This window comes from Phyllostomus discolor, chromosome 13 (genome assembly GCF_004126475.2).
Source record: "Phyllostomus discolor isolate MPI-MPIP mPhyDis1 chromosome 13, mPhyDis1.pri.v3, whole genome shotgun sequence".
In the NCBI taxonomy this organism is placed as follows: domain Eukaryota; kingdom Metazoa; phylum Chordata; class Mammalia; order Chiroptera; family Phyllostomidae; genus Phyllostomus; species Phyllostomus discolor.
Window position 1 is genome coordinate 34,265,482 of NC_040915.2, and position 27,063 is coordinate 34,292,544.

Below are 27,063 nucleotides of genomic sequence, written 5' to 3' on the forward strand. Positions count from 1 at the left end.
GGAACAAGAGAAGTAATTAGGGATGACGGTGGAAAGGAAGCAAGACTTGAGCTGTTAAGGACGGGAAGGCTTTGGCTAGGGGGAAGAATAAGCGGCAAGCGTTTGAGGTGGAGGCGTGGACCAGGAGGCTGAGGAAGAAAGATCCGGAGTTGAAAGTGAGCACAAAAGAAGTCTTTGTGACAAAAATAGAGTACTTGCATGCAGAGAATAGTGGGGAACCAGTTGGATAGGACAGCTGGAAATACATTATGTCTAGGACTTTTCACGTCAGCCTGGGAAGATTAGCACTAATAGGGTAGGAAATAAGGAGCCATTAACATCGTTGGGGGAGAGAAATGAAATAATGAACGTAGCTTCTAAAGACGGGCTGGTAGGGGACTGCAGGGTGGAGCGGAGGGAGGTGTCAGCCAGGCCAGGGGCGAGGTGGTCCAACCCCCTGGATGTGAGATAATTGGGACCTCAAACACCGTTGCCTAGGGGGTGAGGCAGGGAATGCCTATGAGTGCGGAGCCTTCCTGGATCTGAGAGCCCCCTCCCTCCCTGTCTTCCCTTCCTCCATGCCCAGCCCAGAGGCTTTGGAGAGGGGGAAGGCAGACCTCCATCCCTCTGGCCAGTGAGAGGAGGGCCCTTGTATCAGCCAGTGCTCCGGAGAAACTGAACCAATGGGTTAGACGGGCAGATAGATTTATTTTAAGGATTGGGCTCCTGTGATTATGGAGGCTGGCCAGCAGGCTGGAAACTCAGGCCGGATGGCTATGCTACAGCCTGGAGGCAGAATTCTTCCTTCTCTGGGAAACATCACTTTTTGTTCCTAAGGGTTTCCACTGATTGGATGAGGCCCACCTCCATTATGGAAGGCAATCTTCTTTACCTAAAGTCAGCTGGCTATAGAGGCTCATTAGACCTAAAAAACACCTTCACAACAACATTTAGACTAGTGTTGGACCTAGCAGCTAGGCACCATAGCCTCACCAAGATGATGCAAACATTGAACCATTGCGGCCTCCAAGAAGGAAAGTGCGGACCCCATTGGGGCCATGTCTTGTTCCCAGAGACTCTGCACCCTTCTTCCTTTTCCACCCACACCAGCCGCAGGGAGAGGCTGGGGTGCTGCTTCACCCAAACCCTGGCTCTGGTGTGGGCCGACAGGCTGCAGCTGGTGTGTACGCCTGCATGACGACTAACTCAGACGAGAAGCAGCTGTGCCCTAGCAAGGTCATGGCCAGGGTTCTCTGCTCTGATGCCAACAACATGCCTTGATGTTCCTTCCGCACCCTACTCCAGCCGGAAGGGGGTCCCAGAGCAGGGCAGGCAAGTGCTGAGGTGGTCCCTGTGGGCTTTCCTCCTGCCTGCATGTCTTTCTGATGGTGAGAAAGATGTTGTGTGGCAGTTGGGCTAATGGTCTTTGGTGTCAGAGCGACTGGACAGTGTCTGCAAGGACTAAGGGCATGACCTTGGGGAAGCTCCTTATCCTCTTTGTGTCTCAGTTTTCCTACCTATAAAATGGGAATGCAGTAGTAGTATGTACTTCTGGCAAGGATCAAATAAGACAGTGACATGAGACATTTTAGTATGTGATTGAGACATGACCAGTTTCAATGTCCTTCTGGGCCCAGGGCTAGTGCAACGGCCCGTCCTCCTTGGAGTCGGCCAGCTCACACACCTCGCCTTGGTCAATGAAATGCAGCCAAAGCGATGTGTATCTCTTGTGGGTGGAAGCTTTAGGTACCATTAAGTGGCTTGCCATCTTTCCTTCTTCCTGCGGAGGGGAGAGGGAAGGCACCCGTGTGCAGCCAGGGGCCCAGAGTAAGGAGGTGAGCGGAGTGGAGCCCCCGCCCACCTGCACTGGGCCGGTAGCCTGAGCCAGAAGGAAACATCTCTTGGTCCTAAGCTCTGAGATACTGGGGTTCTGTGGTGTCACAACCACCCAGACCTGAGTGATATGCATCCATGAGGGGCACAGTACATGGGAACTTAGGATCTTTCCCTCTTCCTTTGGCCTGCCCCTTGAGAGGTGCTGAGCTGCGACGAGACGCATGGAGTCATTGGCAGCAAATGCCGTTTGGGGGTCCGTCAGCTGGTGCGCAGGGAATCCTGCCTGCGTAACGGGTATCGCACCTCTGCCCATCTGTTCTGTCGTCAGGTTGAAGAGGGAGAATCGGGACTGAGCACCAGAGTCCTGTTCCCCAGTTCCTTTCCCACACTCGCCATTCTCATCTGTGAAATGGGTGCAGTAGCTTGGCTTTCTCCCTTCACCCAGACCAATCGTATGATTAGTCCATGTCTGCTAAGCGCTTGCTCCAGAACCTATTGTCATGCAGCGTCCCTCTCTAGTGTCCATCAGACACTCGATGTGTAACTGCTCTTCCTGCCCTACAGGACCTCGGAAACAAAGACCTCAACAGGGATAAAATTTACCTGATTTGTCAAATAGTCCGAGTCGGGAAGATGGATCTCAAGGACACCAACACGAAGAAGTGCACGCAGGGACTGAGGCGGCCCTTTGGGGTGGCAGGTAATGACACACCACACACCATTAACTTGTACTGGAGTGCACATCTTGTATGTCTGCATTTTAAAGAGGATTTCTTTCCCTCTCCTCCTTGCTCCCCCCACAAAATTTATGCCATCCATCCCCTAGTACCTACATTTCTGGTAGCTAAATCAAAATAATTGGTGACTGCACCCAGACTTATGATGAAAGCGGTGAATTATGGGACCCCCTCACCCCCGTCTGGAGCAGAGCCCTAGGAACAGGGTGCAGCCTGAGCAGTGGGCACCCCAGCGCCCCAGCACAGAGAAACTGGAAGAACAATATAAGCAGGATCTCATTATGATGAGCAAACCGGTTTTTCAGAAATACTCAGGGCTGGAAATGAAGTTACACAGAGTGAATCACCCACCACACACCTGAGTTCCAGGCGGAAGTGGACATTCGGAGGGTTGGCTCGACGCAGTCAGGCTGCTGGAGGGCTACGTGGCTCTTCCCCTTTTCTCCACACCTTCCCTCTCTCGTGGTTGCCAAGACTTCAGTGTTCTTGTGTCACGTTTATGGTTTCTGTTGTATTTGACCATCACCTGTACTATTACTTACCTAGTACATTTCCTTTTAATTAACGCACTTTATTTAAACTAAAACATTTTTTTTCTTAAAAGAATTTCAGTACCTGTGGAAACAGCAACTGGGTATGCTATTTTATTAAAATATAAGTTTCTAGTCAGGTACCAGTTGTGATCCCTGTGGACCATATCCAAACCCAGTGTTGCAGGTTCCTCGCTTCAGAATGCTCTGGTCTCCTGTGATCACAAACCAGCCGGCCCTCAGCTAGTGCCCCGCACTGCTTCTGAGTGGTGGAGTGAAGAAGTCAGCTCATACTGCTCTGCTTTTTTTTTTGTAACCTGGCATCGTTACTAGCTAGCTGAGCCATAGCGGGCAAGCATTTTCCCCAGGGCCTGAGTTTCATTGTCTGAATAGAGAGACTTGGGTCTGGTTGGCCCACGGTCTGCGCTGAAACGCTCCGACTCTGTGTGAGGGGCACTCCTGACCTTGCACTGTTCTTGTTAAGGCAGTGAGGGTTCATCAGCCTCACCTCAAACTGTGCCTTTGTCCCTCAGCCGCAGTCTGATCTCTCTGGGTTGCAGGTGACAGCAATCTGGTAGAACTGAAAGGTTCAGAGATAGATTGTTTCAGGCATGGCTGGATCCAGGGACTCAAATGCATGTATACCTCTCTGTCTCCCAGATCCTATGTCCTCTGATTCTGAAGAGAGATTTCCAATTAGTAGGCAGAACACTGGCTAGCTGTTCCAAGCTTGCATCCGACTGGCCTAGCAATCCAGGGGAAAGGGGCAGCTCTTTCCCATTAGCTTCAGCAGAAACCCCAGGAGCTTAAATATAGTCACGTGGTCATCCCCAAAGCCCTTACTCTGGCTGGGGGAGGGGGGTGGTAGGGGAGGAAGTGGGGTCCTGTGATCGCCCAGGTTCTGTGAATACCTCTGGAGCCAGGGGAAGATCGCTGTACCCCAGCCACGCTCCCCGAGAACAGGCGAGGGGAGTCCATCAGGCGGTGACAATAGATGTCAGTCGGGTTCCAGTGGCGATTTCTCCTTCTCTCGGCTCCCTAACTCCCCTCCTGAGCTTGATGTAGTCACTGGTTGATCACTCAAGCCATTTTAGCAGCTCCCTGGCCAGGCCCTGGAATGTTTGAGATACATCACGTTAGGAAGGTTCTGACTCTCCTTGACCAGCTTTCTCCAATGCCCCTCCCCCTCCCCCACCCCATCACGCCTAGATCCCTGCTCTAAGGCCGGCGTTCTGCACCTTGGTTTTACGGACCTTTAGTGGCTGATTTAAGAAGTTTCTGAGGACCCAGGATCCCCCTGGAATGACAGGGGTCAAGGTTCTTACAGTCCTGTGTCTGTGCACATGAGCACATTTATGCAAAGCGAATAGATTTCATTGGCTCCTCAGATCCCGCAGCGAGTCACTGCCCCCAGGTCCTGCAGGCACAGTAGGTGCACAATACATATATGTCAGCTCCGAAACTAATTGCTTAATTCCACAGTCATCACCCTGACTCCCCCTCCTTGGCTTCTGCTAAACCACTCGCTCTCGGAGGGCCCCACGGCCCGCTGACCCCCAGCCCACTTTGCCCGGAGGTCCAGCGGGGGCCGCAGGCTGTGAACACGTCAGGGTCTGCACCTCGTCCGTCGCTGGCTTGCTGGCTCTCCTGGGCTTTCCCAGCCCAGCTTTCTGCCCTGCGGTCTCATCTCATTGCTGTTACTTCCTGGGAGCAGGAGGACTTCAACTACCCGTTTCTCCTCTTCTAGTTATGGACATAACGGACATCATCAAGGGGAAAGCAGAGAGTGACGAAGAAAAGCAGCACTTCATCCCTTTTCACCCGTGAGAGATTCTCCATGCCCTTCCCTTCCCTGAAACCACGCCCTGTCCCCCTGAGGGCCACTTGGGAGCAGGGCGAATGGGTTCTCTGGGTGGCTGATATCCAGGTGGGGCCTCCCCAAAGCCGGGCAGGATGAGAACGATAGTCTCAGGGCCAGGGCCCTTGAAACCAACCAGCTTTTCACCCATTCATTTATCAAATGGTATTTATTCAACGGACTTTGACTGGAGGTCAACAGAGAGGTGGTCGCTGGGCTTGGCGTGGGGTTGGAGTGGTGACCCAGATAGACATGGCCTGGTAGTCATGGTGCTTGTGTTGGGATTGGGAGGGAAGCAGGTTGCCCGCCAAGAGCGAAGGCATTGAGTACAAGTATGGCAGGAGCCCCACAGCTATGAAGCGGCAGTGTGTCAGCTACGTGTAACAGGGAGCCCCAACCTGCTTCTCAGGGGTAGACAGGTCCACGCCTGGAAGGGAGGGTCCTGAGGAAGGTCAGTGTCCTTCCACTGCTCTCACGGCTTCTGTGAGAAGGCAGCACTCCTGGTTTGAGAATGCTGTCCTTACTTCTTACCCCAAGGACAGGCCCAGAAGAACAGTGTTTGGTCACAGGTAGCAGGGTCAGCGACTCTGGTTGAGGAGGGTGATTAGGACCCAACAGGAGAAGTAGAGTCTTTGCCACCTTGTGGGGCAGATATTCCTTTTGAGGGGTTGGGAATCCTTCCTTCTTCAAAGCCTTTACCTAGGAGGGAGAAGCGGCCTCTCCTGGTGGCGTTTATCCAGATTCCCAGATCTCAGGGCCATGTTGCTTCTTGATGACATGTGTGCTCTCTGAGGTGGCATAGGCTGGCTCGCCTCACACCTGCGGTGTGGGGAGGGTCTGGGCGACTCTCTGGAGCACGTGGAACCACAAGTTGGGGGCCGCACAAGGGCATCCTGTGAGCATTCTGTGCTCTCGTCTCCTTTCCAGGGTGACGGCGGAGAATGACTTCCTGCACAGTCTGTTGGGCAAAGTCACGGCCTTCAAGGGAGACAGCGGAGGGCAAGGTGGGTACTGTGCCAGTTCGCCCAGGGGACCGGGCCTGACTCTGGCCTGGGGGCCCTTGATTCTTCAACAAAGAGATCAGAAGTCTGAACCCAGGGAAAGCCAGCCTTCCTTGCAGACAGACCACCGCAAAGAGTGGGGGCGGGGGCCTACAGAAATGGAGGGCACATCTCCTGAAGCTGGGAGGCACGTCCGACTGCCCAGAGGAAGAGAGGAACTCCCACATTCCGACTCTCCTTTATGGCAGGCACCTTCCTGCGCTGCCTCGCTTGGTTTCGCCCCTCCCACGGCTCTGTGAGATGGGGGTTATCACCCCCACTTTGCAAAGGCTGGGCTGACACTGCCAGAAGTAACTGGTGGGACTCATCCCCAGAGAAATCTGGCTCCGGATGTCTGCTTCCGGTGCTCCCCTGCGGAAAGAGACCAAGGGGAGCGGGCAGGAGGGAGACCGAGGGAGCGCCTTGAGGAAGCTGGCTGCTCACAGCGAGCCTTCCCTTCCAGGCCTCTGGGTGACCATGAAGATGCTCGTGGGTGACATCGTTCAGATCCGCAAGGACTACCCACACCTGGTGGACAGGACCACCGTGGTGGCCAGGAAGCTGGGCTTCCCGGAGATCATCATGCCAGGTCTGGCCTTGCCCTGCGGCGGGGGGGCGGTCCCGCTGGGTGGGTCCTTTGCACGGAACCAACTCCTCCCTTTTCCACTGCTTTTCTCTAGTTCTCCCTGAAAACAACTTTGTATCTACACAAATCTTCTATGCATTCCCATAATAAACACAAATATGTAGACATACAAATGTACTTCCTTCCCATGAACGGAATTGTATTGCACTTTATGTGCTTGATATACTCTATATAGTTGTTCTGCAACTTGCTTCATCGTTTAATAATTTATCACGGACATCCTTTCTACTCTGCTACCTGCAGAATAAGCCCATTCTTTGGGGAAGAATATTGTCATTCTCTGACATTTCTAAAGTATTCTTTCATTACCAGAGGGCCCCATGCTCGTTGGGAAATGTTCAAGTAGCTTGAAAAGGTATAAAGTGAACCATGAAAAGCTCCCTCAAATCTCTGTCTCCAGAAGTAACCACTGCTATTAACATTTTCCACGTGTGTATGAAACAGAAGGAAACCAACTGAGATTACATACGATTCTTTTGAAACCCCCCTTTTTGTTTTAAACCTGTGTCTCGGCCTTGCATCCTCAGCTGCTCTCAGTGCCTTCCTTCCTCAGTCACTTGGTGGCCCCGGGTGGCAGGGGGTCTGTAGGGTAATTTCTTCCCGTCTGCCTCGCCTGAAACCTCAATTTCTTGTGAGTCCCCTTGGGATTTTCAGATCTTCTTGGCCCTCATTCCTAAAGACCTCTCTCCCCCATCCCCGACCCTGTGTTCCTTGGATGCACGAAAACTCACCCTCTCTGCTTCCACGCAATAAAAGATCCGTGAATGTCCATGGTGGTTACTAATAGTCCAGGATCCGTTCTATCGGAGCTTTTCCTTGCCGCCCCAGAAGGTGGCGCTAGAGGATGAAAATTAAACGGTGTTCATGGAGAGAACTACAGGCCAATTTTGATCATCCTCCCTCCCTCTTCCCAACCCGTTTCCCTCTATCCCCTTGTTACCTGCTGCTCCCGCCTCCCCGATGAAGTCAAGTGCCTTTTCCAAGCAGTGCTGGTTTTCACTGCGTTGACAGACACCGAGGTGGGGCCCCTCCGCTCGCTCCCCGCTTCCCCTCGCCCTCTAAGTCAGCATCTCTCTCTCCCTCCGCCGCAGGGGATGTCAGGAACGACATCTACATCACTCTGCTGCAAGGCGACTTTGACAAGTACAACAAGACCACACAGAGGAACGTGGAAGTGATCATGTGTGTGTGCACGGAGGATGGCAAAATACTGTCTGTAAGGACCCCCTGCTCTGGCTCCGGGTGACAAGGCCCCCCGGGGCGCCGCTGCTCACAGAGATTCGCGTCTCCCACCCGATTCTGCGCTCTCGCTGCCAGCCGCCTTCGGGGTGGCGTGGAGTAATGTGATCCACACCTCCCCGCGTGGTTAGCACCGTAGCCCGTGATAAGACCTCGTGTTGTGATTTCCTCACACCAAAGCAGATTTCTAACCTCTGTTCCTTTATCCTTTCATGCCCCCCCCCCCTTTTTTTTTTGTCTTTTTGCTTGGCCTCACCTTGTAGGTTAGCGTTTTGCAGTTAGAATATTGTTCTCATTGCAACATGAGCCGGCTTATTCAGGCCAAATTCATGGCAAGAAAAAGGATCAATACGGAGCCTTGGGCGGGTGGAGGCTCAGGCTGTGTTCAGAACAGACATTCCCGACACTTAATCTAAGTCCCAGCGCTCAGCCAGAAAGCCTGGTGGAAAGCTGGGTTCGTAAATTGGTCTCCAGAGGGCCGGCGGAGCGTATTCAAGAATGCAGAGCACATTGCTATAAATATTTTTACAGCCTGTGTCCTGGACAATATTTGTCATGCGTGTTTACATTTGTTTACTTACATTTCCTTTAAGGTTGTCAGCGGTGGCGTCCAGTGTGTGGGAGGGTTTCGCGTCTCCTTTCAGAACACTTAGCGGAAAATGAAATCGCGCTCAGCAGAGGTCTCAGCGTGGGCCATGTTCCTCCGGGGTCGCAGGGGGTGACCGATAGCGCAGCGGGGGTGGGGGGTGTGAGTGCTGACGAGTCCTCTGCTCTGGGGCTGGGGCTCAGGCCGGCTCTGCACACTCCTCTACCCAGGAGTAACCCACCTTATAGAGACGTCAGGACGTGCCAGGCACTGTGACGAGTCTGCTGCAGGACCGCCACCATCCCCACTTTGCCAGGGGACACTGACCCTGTGTCAGGTGAAACCGTTTTCCCAAGGTCATGAAGTCGGTATGAGGCAGGGGGGTGGGAGTGGACTCTGGGGCTCCAGCCCCCTTCCACATGTCACTCTAATGCCTCTGCATTTCAAAACTTCACCAATCCGTCTCTCATTTTAAAATGAGGCCAATAACCAATTCTATCAAATTTTAGGGAGATTCATAGTTATTTTTTAAATGTAAAGAAATCCCCACAATTGCCTTTTTTTTGTGTTGTTGTTCTTCATAAAGACTGGCCCCATTAATTAATATGTAGCTGAGCAAAATCCAAGCATGTAACTCATCCTCTTTTTTTTGGATTCTGAAACTTTTCTGAAAAAACAAAGTGAGAGAGATGCTTTGCTCAGAACAGCATGAAGGACGCACAGAGGGTTTTTATCCAATAGCCTGTTTGCATTTCACAAATGTATAGACCACGGCCTTGAAGTTATTTTTATCCAGCTACCTGTTGGAGAACTTTCAAACCTCAGCTTCGTTTTTAAAACACTGATATGCTTGCCTTCAGTGTTGCCAAAAGACAAATCAGGGAACTGTTAGCTGGAAAGCAGGCATCTTGCCTCTGCCACCCTTTCAGGTCACACCCCGCCAGGCCGAGCAGGCACACTCAGACACATATATAGGCAGGTACGAGGGGGACTGAAGCACAGAGGCAACGGTGGGGTCATGGCGATAATCTGCAGTCTCGTCTGTTAGGGAAGTTATGGGGGAGTTCGGTTGACTGACTATTGAAAATTGCTAAGGAAGCCTGTGGGAGGCTTTCCTTTCTCTCGCTGCAGAAATAAATATTACCGCCTAATTAAGCGTCAGGCTGCACACTTGAAACACTCCACACCCCTGTGTGGTGCCGGCGGGCTCCTGCGGGAACCCTGCCGCTCAGGGATATCGGCTTCTCCTCCCCCCCCCAGGTGCTCGCTGTCCTTGGCAGAGCGGGGCCGGAGGACAGAGTTGGTCGTATTTGTCCTTGCATCTCTTTGGGGTTTCAACAGCCTTGCTCAGGAAGGGCCGTAGCCGAGAAGCTAACGGGGTGGGCTTTGGGGTCAGACAGATGGAGTTCAGATCTGATCCCCTCCTGTTAGCTGTCTGATCTTGGGCAAGTTAATGTGTGTATAAAAGAGGAATGATAATCTCTTTCTTGTGGGGTTGCAGGTTAAGTAAAATAGCAAGTGTACGGTGCCTGCCATGCAGCAAGTACTTGGTAACAGAAAGAAGGGTAACATTCAGGGAAGGCAGACTTCCTACCTACAGGGGGAAGCCCTGGGCAGGAGCTGAGGGTCTTCAAACAGGCAATCCCATGAGGACGCCTGAAGCAAGCTTAAGGAGAACCAAAAAGGCTCCGATGCTAGGCCGAGAAGCCTCTGCCCTTCGGAGACCAGCTGGCGTGAGCTGGTGCAGGTGGGGCGTGGGGCAGTGTGGTGCAGTGGTTCGCATGGCTCCCTGTGGGGCCAGGCAGCCAGGCTCAAAGCCCAGCTCAGCCTAGATTAGCAGGATGACCTTGAGCAAGTTACATAATGTCTCTACACCTAAGATTCTCTGTCTGAAAATGAGACCAGCAGTGGCACCTCACTCCTGTGAATATCAAATAAGGTGATCTACATAATAGGTGTTCATTACAGTTAACCGTCTCTACTGGAAAGGCATTGCCGTCTCCAGGCTTGACCCCCGCCTCCGGGACGCTGACCCGTGTCGCCCTGGGAGGCAGCCTCGCTGGGGTAGAACGCTTCCTGGCCCTCCGAGTGCGCTCACCTCGCTGTGCCATCATCTGTTCCTCGGGTCAGTCCTACGGGGTAAACAGGGCCTGTGCTGGGAGCCTGCTTTTCCTCCTGCTGAAGTGTACCTGCCGGGGCCACGTCAGCATCAATCCTCCAGGCTCCCCAATTCCTGCAAGGGTCTCCTTCAACTGACCTGCAGCCAACTAGAGGTTCTTGACTTGTCCATCGGGGGCCGTGGAAGTAGGCAATGGGCAAAAGGGTTAAACCGGCTGACTTGAGACATGCACCCATCGGTATCTCCCCCAAAAGTGGGCTCAGTCCCTGATCACAATACTCTCTAGACACACTTGGTAACGTCCACTGTATCTCCCAAGTGGTGAGGATCTTGGGCCTTTCTCAGGATAATGCTGAGACTTCTCTGCAGCCTTAGGCCATCGGAAATTCCCATCGTCAGGACAGTGTCGGGGCATCAGTTGCCTGCGATGCAGCAATTTTACTTTCACCAGAGATAAATGTGTATTTTCAGATTTTATAAGCTAGATGGTGATTCACTGGAGCCACAGAAACTCTCAGCCCATAAATGTCACCAGATATAAATCTGGGGAGTCTGGAAGGCATCTAGGTGGCTCTAAAGGGAACACTGGACAGAGAGGAGCGGGTCTGAGGTGTAGACCAGTTCTGCCCCTTTTTGGGCAAGTGACGTCACCTCTCGGGGCCTCAGTTTACTCAGCTGTGACATGGGGGTAATGAGGGCTGACTCGAGGGAGGTAGCGCGTGTGGAGGGCTTGGCATAGCGCTAGACGAGGAGCAGTCTCTGAACAGTTAGAGAAACCTCTGAAGTGTGTTTTTCATTTACTGCCTCGAGAATTTCCGAAAGGGTTCATCCCAGTGAAAACCAGGAGAGTTGGATGTTTTTCCTTTTTTGCAGTCGCTGGTTATCCTTGTTTTGTTTTGTTTTTTTCTTATTTTTTAGGGGTAAGTTCTGAAAGGACAGGCACCATATCCATATTTTCAAACAGATTCAGTTTGGCCGCAAGGGCCGTACGGCAATATGACACTGATCTCGTCCTTTCCCTGCAGCTCGGGAGTGAAGAGGGAGCCGTCCCACGAGAGAGGCAGGCCTCTCCTTCCCATGGGCTCCCTTGGTTCACCAGGGGTTTCCACGTGTGTTCAGCTGTGGTCATTCCACTCTGGGGTGGGGTGAGTGGGCTGGGGTTGGGGTCAAGGATCTGTTGGAGAATCTGATAGAATCTGGGGAGAGGCATGGACTGTCTCACCACTAAAATGCTCAGAAGCACACGGTTTTGAAATTTGGGGGGTGGAACTACAACACTCACGTTGCTGCATCTCTGCGTCTCTGCAGACTTAAGGTTAAAATATGCTGGCCTGGCGTAAAGACCACCAGACCAGCCCCTTCTGGGTGATCCTAGCTTTGGTCTTTCTCGGTGGCCCAGTAGCTAGAATGAACAGAGAGCACTAGCGGCTGGCGTCCTCTGTTAGACGGGAATGCCTTGTTACTTGGAGGGTGATTTTTACAGCAAAGAATAAATATCCTGTACAGGTGTGCTCGCTCTGCTCAGAATGCCCTTCCCGCAGCTCCGCTCAGAGCCCACTTAGAATCCTTCTTCAGGGCCCTCAACTGTCATCGCCTCTAAGAAATCTTCCCTGAGTCCTCAGCTGGAACTTAAGTGTTTCTCCTCTGTGCCCCGGAGTAGTAAACACCTGTGTCTGTCATCACATCGCATTGCGCACTGATTTGTCCGCTCGCCTAATGGTCCCTCCACCAAACTGTGAACCTCTGCGTCAGGTTTAATATCCGACCGACGCCCGTAACCCAGAGCTTAGCACAGGCCTGGTCCCCGGAAGATGCTTTGTCACTCACCGCGGGCTCCCTCGGCCCCTCGGCCCGTGTGTCTGTCTGAAGCCCAGGCTCCTCCCTCCCCTTCTTCAGCTCACACGGGCACCTCGGTGTGTTCGCATCAGAAATCCGTCGGCACAAGCGGCCGCCTCACGGAGCCTGTTGGTGAACTCTGTGCACACACTGAGGGAACAGGGAGGGTTCACAGGCCTGGCAGCCTGCGGTAGCCCCAGGGCGGGTTACCGTGTACAGTGGGCAGCCGCGTCAGCCCTGGCATGCTCTGGTGGTTTCCAGAATGCGAGTAATAGGATTTGTGTAGTTAGGCAGCTGTCACTGGCGGGGCTGGGGACATTCGTGTGCAAGTCTGTCATGTAGAAGGGCCGAGATGGGTACCTGGCAGAAGAGTCGGGAATGGCCCCGGGTCCTAAGGCACTGGGGCCAACGTTACCCAAGCACGGGAAGTGGCAGTTCTGTAGAATTTTCCCTCTTTGCTTTTCTTGGCACAGAATGCAATTTGCGTGGGAGCAGGGGACAAGCCCATGCACGAATATCGGTCTGTCGTGTACTATCAAGTCAAACAGCCACGGTGGATGGAAACAGTCAAGGTAATAATAATAATACTAATAGTGACGATGATGATGACGATGATGGTAATAGCAGCAAACATGTATGCAGGGGCTCTGAGGCACCTCCCTAACGTCTGAAGCAGCACCCCAGCCAGTGTCCAGTGGCGTGTTGGGCGGTGGAAATGGTGGCCCAGTGGGGAGCTCTGTGGTTCCCTGGAGCACCCTTCACGGGCCAGGACCTAGGCTCTGTGGAACCGGAGGGTGCTCGTCTTGTGCACGGTGCCCAGCCCATCGAGCTGTGTCAGTCTTCTCAGCAGTGCGCAGTGACAGAGCTTGTGAGCAAATGTGAGGCTATAAAAGGCCACTTAATACCTGCAAGTGGCATTAATCACAGCTCTAGTCACATTACCAGATTGTCACACTGAGCAGAAGGAAGCAGCGTGCATTGGAAGAAGAGTTTGGAATTAATTCAGTGAACAGTGAAGCTGGATCACAGCTTCCAACATCTCTGCCTTGTACCGAGCAGCAGCCTTTGCTCAGCCCGTGCTCGGAACCCGAACTCAAGATGTCCCCATAACGTGCTTTGCAGGGATCCCTGTTCAAGCCTCAGAGGTCCTTGCCTAGTCCCCCATGTTCCTGTGTTCCTCAGAGGGTCGCCCTAAACTCGCCATCTTCAAACTGATGGCCGGCCGAACTTTGGGGTCAGAAAGCCATTGAACCAAGGTGGCGTTCTCTTCTCTGTGCTCTGTTGCACCCCAATTATATCTCTTTGTTGGCCCTCGTCCCACGGTTGGTGCAACCACGCCGCCCCGTGTGGACCACGAGCTCTGTGAATCGCAGGGACTTTCATCAGCAAGGCCAGTGCCTCGCGTGATTGTAGCTCGTAGTAACCGTTCAGCATGCAGGGAGAGAACAAATTGGACTGCAGCTGCCAGAGAGGCCCTCGGTTCTTTTGTTCTGTCTGAAACACACGAATGGGGACCTCTTCAGGCTCAATTTCCATTGTCTGGAGCAGAAAACAACCCAAAGTGCACATCTGTTTGGATTTTAATAGGCGTCTGTACAATGTAAACCTGCCCCTTTTAAAAAGCAAAGTGGTTTGTTGGAGGTAGCCGAGATTCTCTGCCTTGTCCTGAACTGTGCATTACAGAGAGAGCGTAGGCTTTGGTGGAGGCGGGCAGGGGGCAGGGGGCAGGGGGCAGTCCAGAGCCAGGCCCAAAGCCTCTCAGTCAAGGGTGTGGCAGGCCACTCACTGGACAGTGAGACTGCGGTGACCGAGGAGTGATTATCTCGGCTCAGTGTCCTCGGTGACAAAAGCATCTGGACATGTGTCTAAACAAGCTTGGTAATGAGCCCTAGGATTTACTCAGATATTATTGGATTCCAGCATTTTCATTAATTTCCATAAACGAGAGCCCTCAGGCATGGCCCCTAATGACCGTTGTCAGCTTGCTGAGCCCTGCCGCCTTCACCCGCACTCCCGGAGTGTGTGTGGAGCGTGTGCGTGGCACACTCCGCGCAGCACGGCGCATCCTGTGCTCCAGTTATGTGACTTTTATATCAATTTGGGGAGATTCATTCTCCCTCACAATAATTTACAGACCTCTTTTCATTGGCTGGGATTGCAATTTGCCAAATGGATTACATTTGGTACTTTATTTTCTCTTCATAGCTAGTTCTTGTGTAATTTATTTACAGTTCATCGGGCTTGATGGGTGGGCAATAAATCAGCGTGCAGCGCTCTCCGTTAAATGGTCAGGCTGCCTTTTGGGGGAGGGGGAGGGAGAGGGGGAGGGAGGAGGGAGTGGGGGCGCTGCGTAACTCACGGTTTCCCGAGCTCTGGTTTCTGCCTGCGGAGGTGGCCGTCCCTATTGAAGACATGCAGAAGATCCACCTGCGGTTCATGTTTCGACACCGGTCCTCCCTGGAATGTGAGTAGCCAGCCCAACGGCATCCCTGCAGCCCTCCTAAGGCAAGAGGCGGGGCGGGGCTGGGTGGCCCCCGTGTCCTTTCCTTCCCTGACCTCTCCTGACCATGCTGTTTCCAGCTAAAGATAAAGGAGAGAAGAACTTTGCCATGTCCTACGTGAAGCTGATGAAGGAAGACGGGACCACACTGCAGGACGGATTCCATGACTTGGTGGTCCTAAAGGTACCCTGAGTTGGAGCTGACTCTGCAGCCAGGGGGCTGCAGGCAGCAGAGGGGAGATGGTGGGATTGCTTCGTGGTTAACAACGGGACCTCCAGGATCGCACCCACCATGGCTCACCAGCTGTGTGGCCTTGTGCAAAATCTGAGCCTCTCTGGGCCTCCATTTCCGCATCCATGAGCCCTCAGTGAATAACTGAGAATTACATGAGGGGGTTCATAGAAATGTGAGAATGGTGGGTGCAGGGAACACTCAATAGATGGAAAAGTATCACACGCAGAGAGGGCCGGTGACTCTGGAAGCCCCTCTGTGGGATGTGCAGACTGCCACACCAAACATTGGACAGATGCTTCCCTGTGGCTTCTGGGAAATAGCAGGACTCAGGGTCCCAATCCCGCCGCTGACCAACTGTGGACTCATCTCACGTCTCGTCCTGAGTCTCACCTTCCTGTTTCTTAAGTGGTGATGGGAATATTTATGACAAGCCACTGAGATGACCCATGGGAAAGGGGACAGATGTCAGCCATCGTTATTTCTGCATCATGAGACTTAGACGGTGTTCGAAAAGTGGGAAGTGTGTGCCTTGATGACATCTGTGTGCTTTCCAACGACCCCTCTGCCAACAGCAGGCTGCCTCTGCCGACACCTGGCTGGAGGCAGCGCTGTGGCTGCGAAGCAGGGCCGGGCCAGGTGGTGGGCGCAGGCATCATGCCCCTGCTCTTGGCTTCCTCAGCCTTGGAAGCTGAAATGGCTCTTTTGTCCGAGATCTCATGGAAAATACAGGTTCATCAAGGCTTTATGTCACTTCTCTGAGTCTGCCTGACCTTTTCAAACCACCCCACCCCTTCTTCTGGACAGCCTCTTGTTTCATCATGTAGCACAGATCAAGGTAGTTCTTGGCTTGAAAGCCATTCTTTCTCAACAGACTGCAAACTCGTTGGGGGTGGAGGCCCCATTGCAGTCAGTTTCCCCATTTACTCACCTTCCTTCAGCCTCAGTTTCCTCATCTGTAAAATGAGGATAGTAGGTGGTATCCACAACAGCCCCAATTGTTGTGAGGCTTAAATGAAGTGAACTAAGGCATATGAAGCACTTAGAGTGGCATCCAGTTCAGAGTTAGGGCTCCATAAATTTTAACTCTCACAATGCTTACATCTAGTCTTTCATTTCAGCATGCCACAGGACTCACGTGGGCATCACCCAAGGGTTCTGTGTGCATTACTGCCATTCAGTCTGCTTGAAACTGATAGGAAGTAGGTAATATGATTAACCCTCAGCTTCAGCATGAGAAGAATGTGGCACAGACACCAAGGCACGTGTCCAGGACGACCCAGAAGTGCGAACGGTAGAGCAGCATCTAGATGCCAGGACTTTCGGGTTCCAGTGCCTTTGCTGTCCACTTCTTTAAGCTGATTCCTTGTCTTGCTGGTGCACATGCGTATTAAGATCTCAAAAGCTTGAGATGAATGCACAGGTCCTCTCTGGGAATCTTCAGTTTCCTTTTGCCATGAATGAAGTCCATAAGGGCCCTTAACTGGTGGATCAAGTCATTTTCCATGAATGTGACCTTGGAAAAACAGCTGAGCCTCACCAGCTGTTGTGTATTGCTTCTGGGATGAGTTCCCCACTCTTTCCAACCCTCCCCACCTCGCAATGCGTAGTCTGGCCACCGCAGGCTCTGCGCAGCGTTAGGTGTACACCCTTGGCTCAGGGACGGGACATAACCAAGGTGTTGTCTCCAGGGGGACAGCAAGAAGATGGAGGATGCCAGCGCTTACCTGACTCTGCCCTCTTACCGACACCACATGGAAAACAAGGGGTCCACTCTGAGTCGGAGCTCCAGCAGTGTTGGGGGGCTCTCTGTCAGCTCCCGGGATGTGTTCTCCATTTCCACCCTGGTGTGCTCCACAAAGCTCACCCAGAACGGTAAGGGAACCATTGAGAGGTGCGTGTGTGTGTGTGTGTGCGCGCAAATGTCCTGATGTGGACGGTGTAGGCCAATGGCAGTAATTCTGCTTGTCTGGACTCTGTTTTAGTGGGCTTGCTGGGTTTGCTGAAGTGGCGCATGAAGCCCCAACTGCTACAGGAGAACTTGGAGAAACTGAAGATTGTGGATGGAGAGGAAGTGGTGAAGGTCGGTTCATGTACCAGTGACAGAGCTTTGAGTCATGTGTGGCGTGGGGAGGAAGGGGCAACTTTCTCTCTGACAATGGAACAGAGTGTGTCAAAGCGCCATGAGAAAACGTTACTGGGACCTCGGGGGGGTGGTTTGGTTGAATTGTTACAGTACAAAAGGTGGGGGGGCAAGGGCAGCCGAGGCAATATACTGTTACCCGAAAGGAACTCCCCAGGTTTGTTATGTCTGCCACCAGAGGAAAGACATCTCTCAATGCCAGAGATTCGTGAAAAGGAAAGGAATTATTCATTTGAAATAACACAAACTAAAGTTCCCCACAAATGCACACAGTCCTCCCAGCACCCTCCACGTGGCAAAAGGGAGCACTTCCAAAGCCTTGTGGTCCTGACTCTCACCCAAGCCTCATGGTCCCAACCAAGACACCAAAGCCGCGTGGTCCTAAACAGACGAGTGGTCCCAAAAAGAGAGACATCCAATGGCTGCTGCGCCTCTGTTTAAATCCCAGCACCAATCTTCCTCTGCAGCCCCATTTCCAGCTCCTTTCACAATTGGCCACAGCTGCCAGCATTCTGGGCAGGTGTGGCCCTGTGGTGTGGAGCCAATTATCTCCATGCTCTTCTGGACCCTATTACAAATCTCTATTTGGGGATCCCCTCTTGGCTGCACCATGTTACAAATCCTTCCTTTCAGAAATACAACCCCTTTATAGTCATATAAAGGACAATGGGTGAAGGTCTCATCTTGTAACTACTTCCTGCTGGAGATGGATGTTGTCCTACCTACCCTTGGGTCAGGGGTGCCCTGAAGTGGGGGGGGGGGGTGCAGCATAGAGGGAGTCCTTCCTGTAAGGGAAGGGACCTTACAGAATCCAGGTCCATTGGCTGTCACCAGGAAGTCGCAGGCTCGATGTCCAAAGTCTGGTATAACTGGACAGTTGGCATCCTGGTTGCATTTTGGAGGTGACGGATTTGGAAAGATTTGGAAGTACAATTAAATCATAACTACTAAATGACAAAGGCAGGGACTTAGGTAAAGAATGGCTTATCTGGAGGAAGGTGTGCAAGGCATGCTACACCTATCCAAAACCCTTGTGGCCCACTGTATTTCACTCGGGCTGAGGGGCATATACATTTGTTAGGATTTCCCTCCTTTTAGATTTCTGGGCCCTTTGTGTCCAAACCTTTAGGACAGAAAAGGGAAAATCAGTTCTAAAATGAAGCCCACAGACTGTCCCAACCCAACCACTTAGTTCAGTCAAACTGTTGAGTCTCAAGGGGTGATGATGAGGATGGGCCCCTTAAATGAGGCCTGTATTACAGCCAGTCACTCAGGCAATGAGGTCCTAGGCATATGCCCTACAAAAACAGAAGAACACGTGTTAATTTATACAAAAAATTTCCAAGTCATTCTCTGTGCCTGTGAGACTGTCTTTTGGGAATATGTTCAGTTGCAAGGTCCTTCCTGCAATGACATTTAACAATGGCAATTTGACAGGTCCTCCGTAACTAAATTGTACATCTTAGATGATACTGCAAACCCAATTTCAACTTTCAAAAGAAAACAAACTTTCAAGGCAGTTAGCTGTGCCATTCTGATGTTCAATACTGAGCACTGTGATCTTCCTTGAACCACAATTTTTCTCCTTAAGATCACCCTCACCATTATTAAAGAGACTACTTTGAGTCCCACTTTTCATTTTGACTGTTCATTTGCATAAACACACCAAGAGCAGCCTGGATCATTAATGATCTTTAAGTCCACTTTGCTGGAACTCACACAGGCAACCTTTAGACTGACTTCTCAGTCTGCCCCTCGAGGCACAGAAGCAGAGCCACACATCTGCCATCTGGCTTCGCCTGTACCAGTTATTTCACTCAAATCCTTGAGGCTTCCATTGTGCCTACAGGTTCCTTTTTGGCCATCTTTCAGAAAGACAACCTTCATTCCTTCCCTGGAAAGACTGCCACGAACTGCACAACCAACTAAAGTACCAGGCTTTTCTCGTGGGCTTATGCTAGCTTTGCAAGTCAATCCCAGTTCCTCAGGGCTTTCTGGTAACAACCAGAACCCATACATGCCTCCTTCAGGCGTGACATTCCAGTCAAAGTCTCGGTTAACAAAACCACTATTAGCGACTGGTCTTATTGGTTTTATGCAAAGAAACCTTATGTCATTACTCACTCCTTCAGAATGCCAAATTCTGGAGGGATCAGGTAGGGAGAAAAATACAAAGTGTGAAGGAAAATGCTTTCCCTTCTGATTTCCACCAAGAGTGCATCTCCATGCCTTATACATTCCAATACTAACACCACATAATTCTTCCCCAAAACTTTCACTTTTCCATTTATCTTTATAGTTTCCCACAGACCTTCTGCAACATTCACAAACCCTCTATTCTTTATTTCATACACCTTCTTCATTTACATATCTTTCACTTTCCCATTTACTTTCCTACAGAGTGTGAAGTTTCAACCTTCCCTGGAATCCTCCATTTCCTTTTCAGAGCCGATACAGAGCAAAATCCAAAACACAGAGTTCCAAAACAATACACAGGTATAGGAATTCTCTTGCACCAATGTGTCCATCGGTGCCTCACAGAGACATGCTCCTTCAGGCCCAGTCTGTTGGCAGAGACATGCTGCTTTGCCTCTGGTGGAAGCACTCGCCAGCCCCAAATGACCTTTCTTGGGTCCCGAGCGGCAAAGGCATTCTCCCCAACCGGTTACAAGCAACCTTTCCTAGGTCTTACGGTGACCTTTCTTAGGTCTTCCAGAAGACCTTCTACAGAAGGTTTCTTCTGCAGAAACCTTCTACAAGTTTCTGATCAGAAACAAAACCAATGTTAGAAATTTACTCTTTTCCCACAAAACCAGAAAACAAGTAGCTGAGGTTTCCTTTACTCCAGGTTTAAAACTTTCACATCCTTTATACTAATTTTACTCATCCAGATTTAACCATCATTCTCTTTTAATCCTGGTTCCTTTCCCACACTGGGAAGGATTATACTTAAACTCAATAGGTGGCAGCTAAAAGTCCCTAGTATTACAAACACTGTCATGACATGACAAACACTGTCACCCTGTACCGGGATTCGTTGTCTCTTTCCGGAAGAGGAATTTCAGACCTTCCTCCGGAGTGCAGGTCCAGCTTTCCCTTCCTGCCTCAGCTGCAGCAGTAGGTTCTGCGTCTCTCTTAGGTGGTGCCGTTTTACCTGTGTGTGGTGAATCCAGGGCTTCATTCCCATCAGCTTCAGGGAGGAATGCACTGTCAACAGGACATCATAGGGACCAGTCCGTTGTCCAGACAGCTGCTGTTTGGGGCCTTGGCTGTTCCAGGTCTTCAGGAGGACCTGGTCCCCTGGCTGGAACGGGTGCAGGGGCTCGTCAGAGGGGTAGACAGACCTGCAATGAGCGAACTTGTGCAAAATGGTTAGTGCCTGACCTAAATGCTGTACATATTGCTTAATTCGTGCCTCTGTGCTCCAAATCCAGAGGGGGTGTACCTGAAACAGAAATTCAGAGGGGTTTCCCATAAACTATTTCAAAAGGGCTCAGTTTAAGCCCGCTTCTAGGTGCCACTCTGATTCGGAGCAAAGCAATGGCTTGCTTTCTAACTGCCATCAGACTCCTGGTACCTTGTTTCAGTTGAAATCCCAGATACGCCACTTCCTGTTTGCAGATTTGGGCCTTATGACGTGACACTTTATATCCTCTCTTTGCCAAATGATTTAGAGCCGTGATGGTGTTGTGCAAACAGTCCTCATAGTTACTGCTGGCTACTAACAGGTCATCCACGTACTGCAAAAGAACTCCTGATTTCAACTGAACGTTCCTTAAGTCTTTTGCCAGCACTTCCCCGAATACTGTCAGGAGTTTTTAAACCCTTGTGGCAGCACAGTCCGGCAGTATTGGAGCATGGCCTTTGTCTCTGGGTTCTGCCACTCAAAGGCAAGTAATTGCTGAGCCTGCTCATCTGTCGGGATGCAAAAAAAGGCATGCTTTAAGTCCAGGACTGAAAACCATTTGCTATCCCCAGGCACCATAGTCAACAGGGTGGAAGGGTTAGGCACAGTAGGGTGATTGTCCTGCACAATGTCATCGGTGGCCCAGAGATCCTGTACAAACCGGTACTCATCTGAGTGCGGCTTTTTGACTGGCAAAATGGGAGTGTTGTATGGTGACCGGCAAGGTCAAATTAATCCTGATTTCAAAAACTTCTGCAACACTGGCTGGAGCCCCTCTAGCGCCTCCTTTTTGAGGGGATACCGTTTCTCTCGTGGGACCTGCACCCCTCCTTTCAGATACATCTTTATAGGTTGTACGTTAACTGCTTTACCTGGAGTTCCGTCTGCCCAAACAGTTTGATTGACCTGCTCACAGATCTCAGGTGGGAAGGGTTCACCTCCAGGGCCTCCAGGACCGGTCAGGGAAGCCTGCAACCGGAGGGCATTTTCCAGCAGGACTTCCACGCACAGCTGCTGTCGCCCGGGGGAAAAGGTTATTTGTGCATGCAGTTTACACAGCAAATCTCGGCCCAACAATGGAGTGGGACAATCAGGCATATACAGAAAACTGTGTGTAAGCTTTTGCCCCCCAAGCTGACATCCCACAGGTTTCAGGAATGTCTGTTTTTGTACCTGTCCAGACACACCAGTAACTGTTACTTCATTTGAGCTTTTTCCAATCAACTCTGTGTTCAACACTGAGTATGTGGCTCCCGTATCTACAAGAAAGTCAATTGGCTCATCCCCCACAGTCACTCGTACCCAGGACTCCTGTGGGGAAATAGTGCTGGGTCGGGAGGTGTCCAGTGGAACCCCTGGGCTGCCTCATTCCTTGTCATCCTCCATTTCTTGCTTCGCCATCATTCGACCTGGATTCTCACTCTCCCTTTCCCTTTTGTGATGTGGACACTCATTCCTCCAGTGCCCCTCCTCCTTGCAATAGGCACATTGATTACGGCCTAGTGCACCCTTCTTCTTCTCCGTAGGGCCCCTTCTGCCACTGGCATGGTGGCGGGCACCTGCTGAGTTTCCTTTTTTGGCCCTAGGGCCCCGCTTCTTTTGGTTTCCCTGGGCTAACTCCAAAAACACTGTTTTTGCCTTCCCTGCTTCGCGGGCATTGTAGACTTCAAATGCTATGTCTACCAGCTGGGAGGAGCTCATTCCCAGCACTCCGTCTACACGCTGAAGTTTGTTCCTGATATCCGGAGCGCTCTGCCCAGTAAAAGTCACGTTTACCATTCTCACATTCTCTGGTGTCTCTGGATCAACATCCGTGTACTTCCTATATGCCTGACAGATCCTTTCTAAAGATTCAGAAGGATCCTCATCTGGCTTCTGCTGGAGAGTCTGTATCAAGTTCAGACTCCTCTGCTTGGGCACTGCTTTCCTAAGTACTTCCAATATGCACCTTCTATAGCGTCTCAAAGAGGTTAAGCCATCTCTGCTATTTGGGTCCCACTTAGGGTCTACCCGAGGAATTGCCTCCACTGGGTTAAGAATTCCCTCGGTGTCCTCATCGCGGAGACGCTGGGCCTCCTGATCAGCCCTATTTAGAACCAACTGTCTTTCATCTGCTGTCAGCAAAATGTTCAGGAGGGCCTGTATGTCTGCCCAGCTTGGGTGATGAGTGGCAAAAATAGAGGCAATAAGACCTGCCATCTTCTGAGGATCATTCCTATATGAGGGATTGGCATTCCTCCAGTTCAGTAAGTCCGAAGTGGAGAACGGAGTATGAGCCCAATAGTAACCAGCGGGCTGGCCTTCTTCATTTATTCTGCCTATTGGGTATTGCCTCAGAGGGTATCAGCTGGCTACACCTTTGAAGGCTCCCTGGTTATAGGAGGTGCCCTGGCGAGTTCTGGGGGGTGAGACACATTGCTCAGCAGGTAGAGGTGGAGCAGTTGGCTTTACAATCCCTGCTTCGGGGTCAGTTACAGGAGGAGGTAGTACCGTACTGAGGTGTCTCCCACCACCTGTGGAGGGGGAGGTATCATGGCAGTGGCAATTCTCATCACCTGCGAGGCTGGAGGTGCAGAAACCTCCACCAGCTGTGAAGGTGGTGGCCTCATGGAGGCCCAATACTGAGCAAAGCTGCCACCCACCCACTGGGGGTGGGGTGCCGCCAGAGCAGGCAGTGCACAGGCCCCACCCACCTGTGAAGGTGAGGGCAGAATGCAAGCTGCGCCCACCTGTAAAGATGGCGATGGCCCTTTGGCTCTGGTTTCGGGAGCCAAGGAGACCCCTCCCACCTGTTGGTGGGGCTGGTGAGCAGAGCCATCTCTCAGAGGGTGCGAATCCGTGGTGGAGACTTCTTCCACCTGCAGAGAGGGGGGAGTCCTGGTGGGCCCCACCTCTTGGGGAGGCAGCTGCACCACTGGGGTTCCCCCTGCCTGCGAGCCCCCATTCCCTGGGTTCAGAGCATTAATGAGGTTTATCTCCTCATTCTCTCTCTCTTCCTGTGTTCTACTGTCAGGGAGGGGTTCTGAGACCACTTTTCCCTTCAGGACCATCACAGGCTTTCTCTGTCTCTGACACAAGGCCGTTGTGCAATATTATAAACGCATTCAGATAGTGTAACTCTTCCAATAGTTCACACTGCCGGCAATACTGTTTCAGTCTAGCAATGATGCACTAACTCAAAGAACCATTCACAGGCCATCTCAGCTCATCACCCAAAACATAAGTAGGCCACACCGTGTTACAATAATAAACCATTAACCGCTTAATCAAGGGATTCTTGTGTGTCGACTTAGCACAGTAGCTCTCCCAATCCCTTAGGATCCTACCCAATGGGCTCCACTTAGGGACCGGCTCAGAACTATTCCTACAGTTCCAACAAAGCAAGCAAAAGTTCAGAGCAAAAAGAATACAGATGGCGTAAAGACCAGGTATTTCCCCACCTATTGCCCCAAATTCCAGCTCCATTATTCCAAAAAACAGCACCCGGAAACCAAGTGTTCAACCAAACCATTGTCGTGTCTCTGCTCCCTCCCCTTTTCGTTTCCTTCTCACCTTTCCAGGCATGAGAGGCAGCCGATGCCCTCAGGAGGAGTGTAGAGAAATTCTCGAGACTGTGGAAACTCTGAAGCCTCACTCTCTCGCACCTGAGGGGGTCGGTCTGCCATGGACAATTATCGTCCCACCTGGGTCACCAAAAACTGTTACAGAACAAAAGGCGGGAGTGGGGGGTAAGGGCAGCCAAGGCAATATACTGCTACCCGAAAGGAAGCCCCCAGGTTCGTTATGTCTGCCGCCAGAGGAAAGACGTCTCTCAATGCCAGAGATTTGTGAAAAGGAAAGGAATTTATTATTCATTTGAAATAACACAAACTAAAGTTCCCCACAAATGCACACAGTCCTCCCAGCACCCTCCACATAGCAAAAGGGAGCACCTCCAAAGCTTCGTGGTCCTGACTCTCACCCAAGCCTCATGGTCCCAACCAAGACACCAAAGCCGCGTGGCCCTAAACAGACGAGTGGTCCCAAAAAGAGAGATGCCCAATGGCTGCTGCGCCTCCCTTTAAATCCCAGCACCAATCTTCCTCTGCAGCCCCATTTCCGGCTCCTCCCACAATTGGCCACAGCTGCCAGCATTCCAAGCTCTTCTGGTGTGGAGCCAATTATCTCTAAGCTCTTCTGGACCCTATTACAAATCCCTATTTGGGGTCCCCCCTCTTGGCTGCGCCCTGCGCCATGAGAAAACGTTACTGGGAACTCGGGCGGGGGGAGGGTGGTTTGGTTGAATGGCATTAAATGTCGAGCCGCAGAAAAGTGTGGTTGTTCTTGGTTTCTGGGAATAGGTCAGTGTGAATCCGGATCCCAGCTCACCTGCCTGCTAGCTCTGTGAGATAATATTGTGAATATGACATACTTCTCAGGGGTGTCGTGAGCATTCAAGGTGATGATATTTAAAAGTTACTCAGCACAGTTTCTCTCACACATAGTACCCCATGACTGACCTAAAATATACAACATACAGAGTGCACTAGAAGGTAACTTACTTTTGCTGTTATAAAGTGCTATAGCACTATGATCTCTTAGTACTACCTACACATTACTGTTAGATATGAAAAGTACTCTTGGTTTCTGGTGCTTGGAGAACATTATGCATTAGACACGGGGAAAGGAGAGACAGCAGGGCTCACACGGTAAGTGGAACAGGCAGAAAATAATGCAGATGTCAAGTGCATTGTTGTGTCCGAGTGGTGGTGGAGCATACAGCGTCTGAAGTTCAGATGTAATGAAAGCCACTGCCCCGGCCAGCGCGATGAACTGGGGCAGGGGCTTCCCGGACGTCTTGGTGACCCTGTTTCCTCCAGGAACCTGGTACAGCCAGCAGCCCCGGGAAGAAACATCGTCACATGGTAGCTCTGTGTTTTGAGGGACTCTAGGAAATATTGACCCACCCCTTAGGAAGGAGGGGTTCCACAGTTTAGTTACTTGTCTATACACGGAGGAAATATGGTTGAGTTTCCAGACCAGTGCTTCACATGTGCACTGTTGGCCCACTTCCCTGGGTGGGCAGTGGCGGAGAAGTCCCCCAAACACCCTTCTGTAAGGTCTGTCACCTTCAAACAGCCTAGAGAAAACATCTGGGAGCGAATTCCATTGTCTCCTTTTTTGCATGACTTTTTAAAGTTTGTTATTGAAGTGTAATACATATATAGTAAAATATGTAAAGAGCACTTATTTTAAAAGTACAATTCATTGTACAGGGCAGGGCAAAAGTTGGCTTAGAGCTGTGAGTACACAGTTTATTCTTGTATTAGTATTTGTTAGTTATTGTATCATTTTCTGTACCAACAGCTGTAAACCTTCTTTTGCCCCGCCCTGTATTTTCACACATGTGCACACCCGTATACCCACCCCCTAGACCAAGGTCGAGGACATTGTAGCGTTGCAGTGGGTCCCCCCGTGTGTTTCTCAGTCACCCACCCACCCGCTCGGGGGTCGCCACCGACCTGACTACCAGCATCATTGACGGGTTTTGCTTGTTCCTGAATTTCATGCAAACAGAGTAGGAGGGAATGTGCACGCTCCCGTCTGACTTCCTGCACGCAGCGCTCACGAGGACCGTCCTCACCGGTCTGTGTGGAAGGGGGCTGCCCTTTCTCATTGCTGCGGGTTGCTCTGCTGCTTGACAGCGCCACCACATGTTCGTCCACTGTGCTGCCGGCGAACAGCTGGGGCTGTTCACCCCGAGTTCCGGTTCGCGTGAACTCGGGCCCCTGGACCAGGGCACGTGGTGTGTGTGCGCTGTCATGCTCTTGAGTGTACGCTGAGCGATGGGTTTCGGGGTCACCTGCACTCTTCTTTAACGTGACCTTCGTTCCTCTGTCCAGTTTCTCCAAGACACTCTGGATGCCCTCTTCAACATCATGATGGAGCATTCCCAAAGCAATGAGTATGACATCCTCGTCTTCGATGCTTTGGTAAGAGAGGGGACAGGTGTTTGTGATGTTATAGGTCCGTGCGTGTCTCACCGAGAGAATGCTGAGAACTTGCAGTCCTCGTGTGGCCCCATTCATGGATCTTTTGGAGGGATTGTAACGTGGGAATGGGCTGCTGGTCCCCTGCAGTGGTTGGAGTTCACTTGTCTGTGTGGGCAGAATGGATGAAAGGGAATCTTCGGTGTTGGTGTCAGATGGGCGCTGGTTGAAAGAACACGAAGCTAGATACTGTGGATAATCACTTCGGCTTTCCGTGAATGGTGGGAGCTAGTCACTGGCCAGGTTGTGAAGGGCCCACCGTGTGTCCTAATGCCCCCCTTTACCTGCTTCTCCTTCATCGTCTCCAACTCACGAGTCATTTCGCTCCTACCAGAACCTTTCATGGT

General features: G+C 51.5%; 1 protein-coding gene and 1 long non-coding RNA gene across 2 annotated transcripts in view; one reads left to right on the forward strand and one right to left on the reverse strand.

The window, feature by feature from the left end:
- Window positions 1–27,063, forward strand: part of DOCK2 (dedicator of cytokinesis 2) — a 362,016-nt gene that overhangs the window by 47,377 nt on the left and 287,576 nt on the right. Inside the window, exons 10-20 of the mRNA XM_036013875.1 lie at window positions 2,380–2,515; window positions 4,830–4,905; window positions 5,868–5,944; window positions 6,444–6,569; window positions 7,718–7,842; window positions 12,880–12,978; window positions 14,798–14,870; window positions 14,987–15,090; window positions 16,830–17,013; window positions 17,124–17,221; window positions 26,570–26,659. Coding sequence (XP_035869768.1) covers window positions 2,380–2,515; window positions 4,830–4,905; window positions 5,868–5,944; window positions 6,444–6,569; window positions 7,718–7,842; window positions 12,880–12,978; window positions 14,798–14,870; window positions 14,987–15,090; window positions 16,830–17,013; window positions 17,124–17,221; window positions 26,570–26,659 — 1,188 coding nt within the window. The remainder of the gene's footprint in view (window positions 1–2,379; window positions 2,516–4,829; window positions 4,906–5,867; window positions 5,945–6,443; window positions 6,570–7,717; window positions 7,843–12,879; window positions 12,979–14,797; window positions 14,871–14,986; window positions 15,091–16,829; window positions 17,014–17,123; window positions 17,222–26,569; window positions 26,660–27,063) is intronic.
- Window positions 9,227–27,058, reverse strand: LOC118497873. The gene is made up of 3 exons (XR_004900384.1): window positions 27,048–27,058; window positions 22,789–22,791; window positions 9,227–9,365 (listed from the first exon to the last, which is right to left on the reverse strand). It is a non-coding gene; the product is annotated as an uncharacterized LOC118497873 (long non-coding RNA).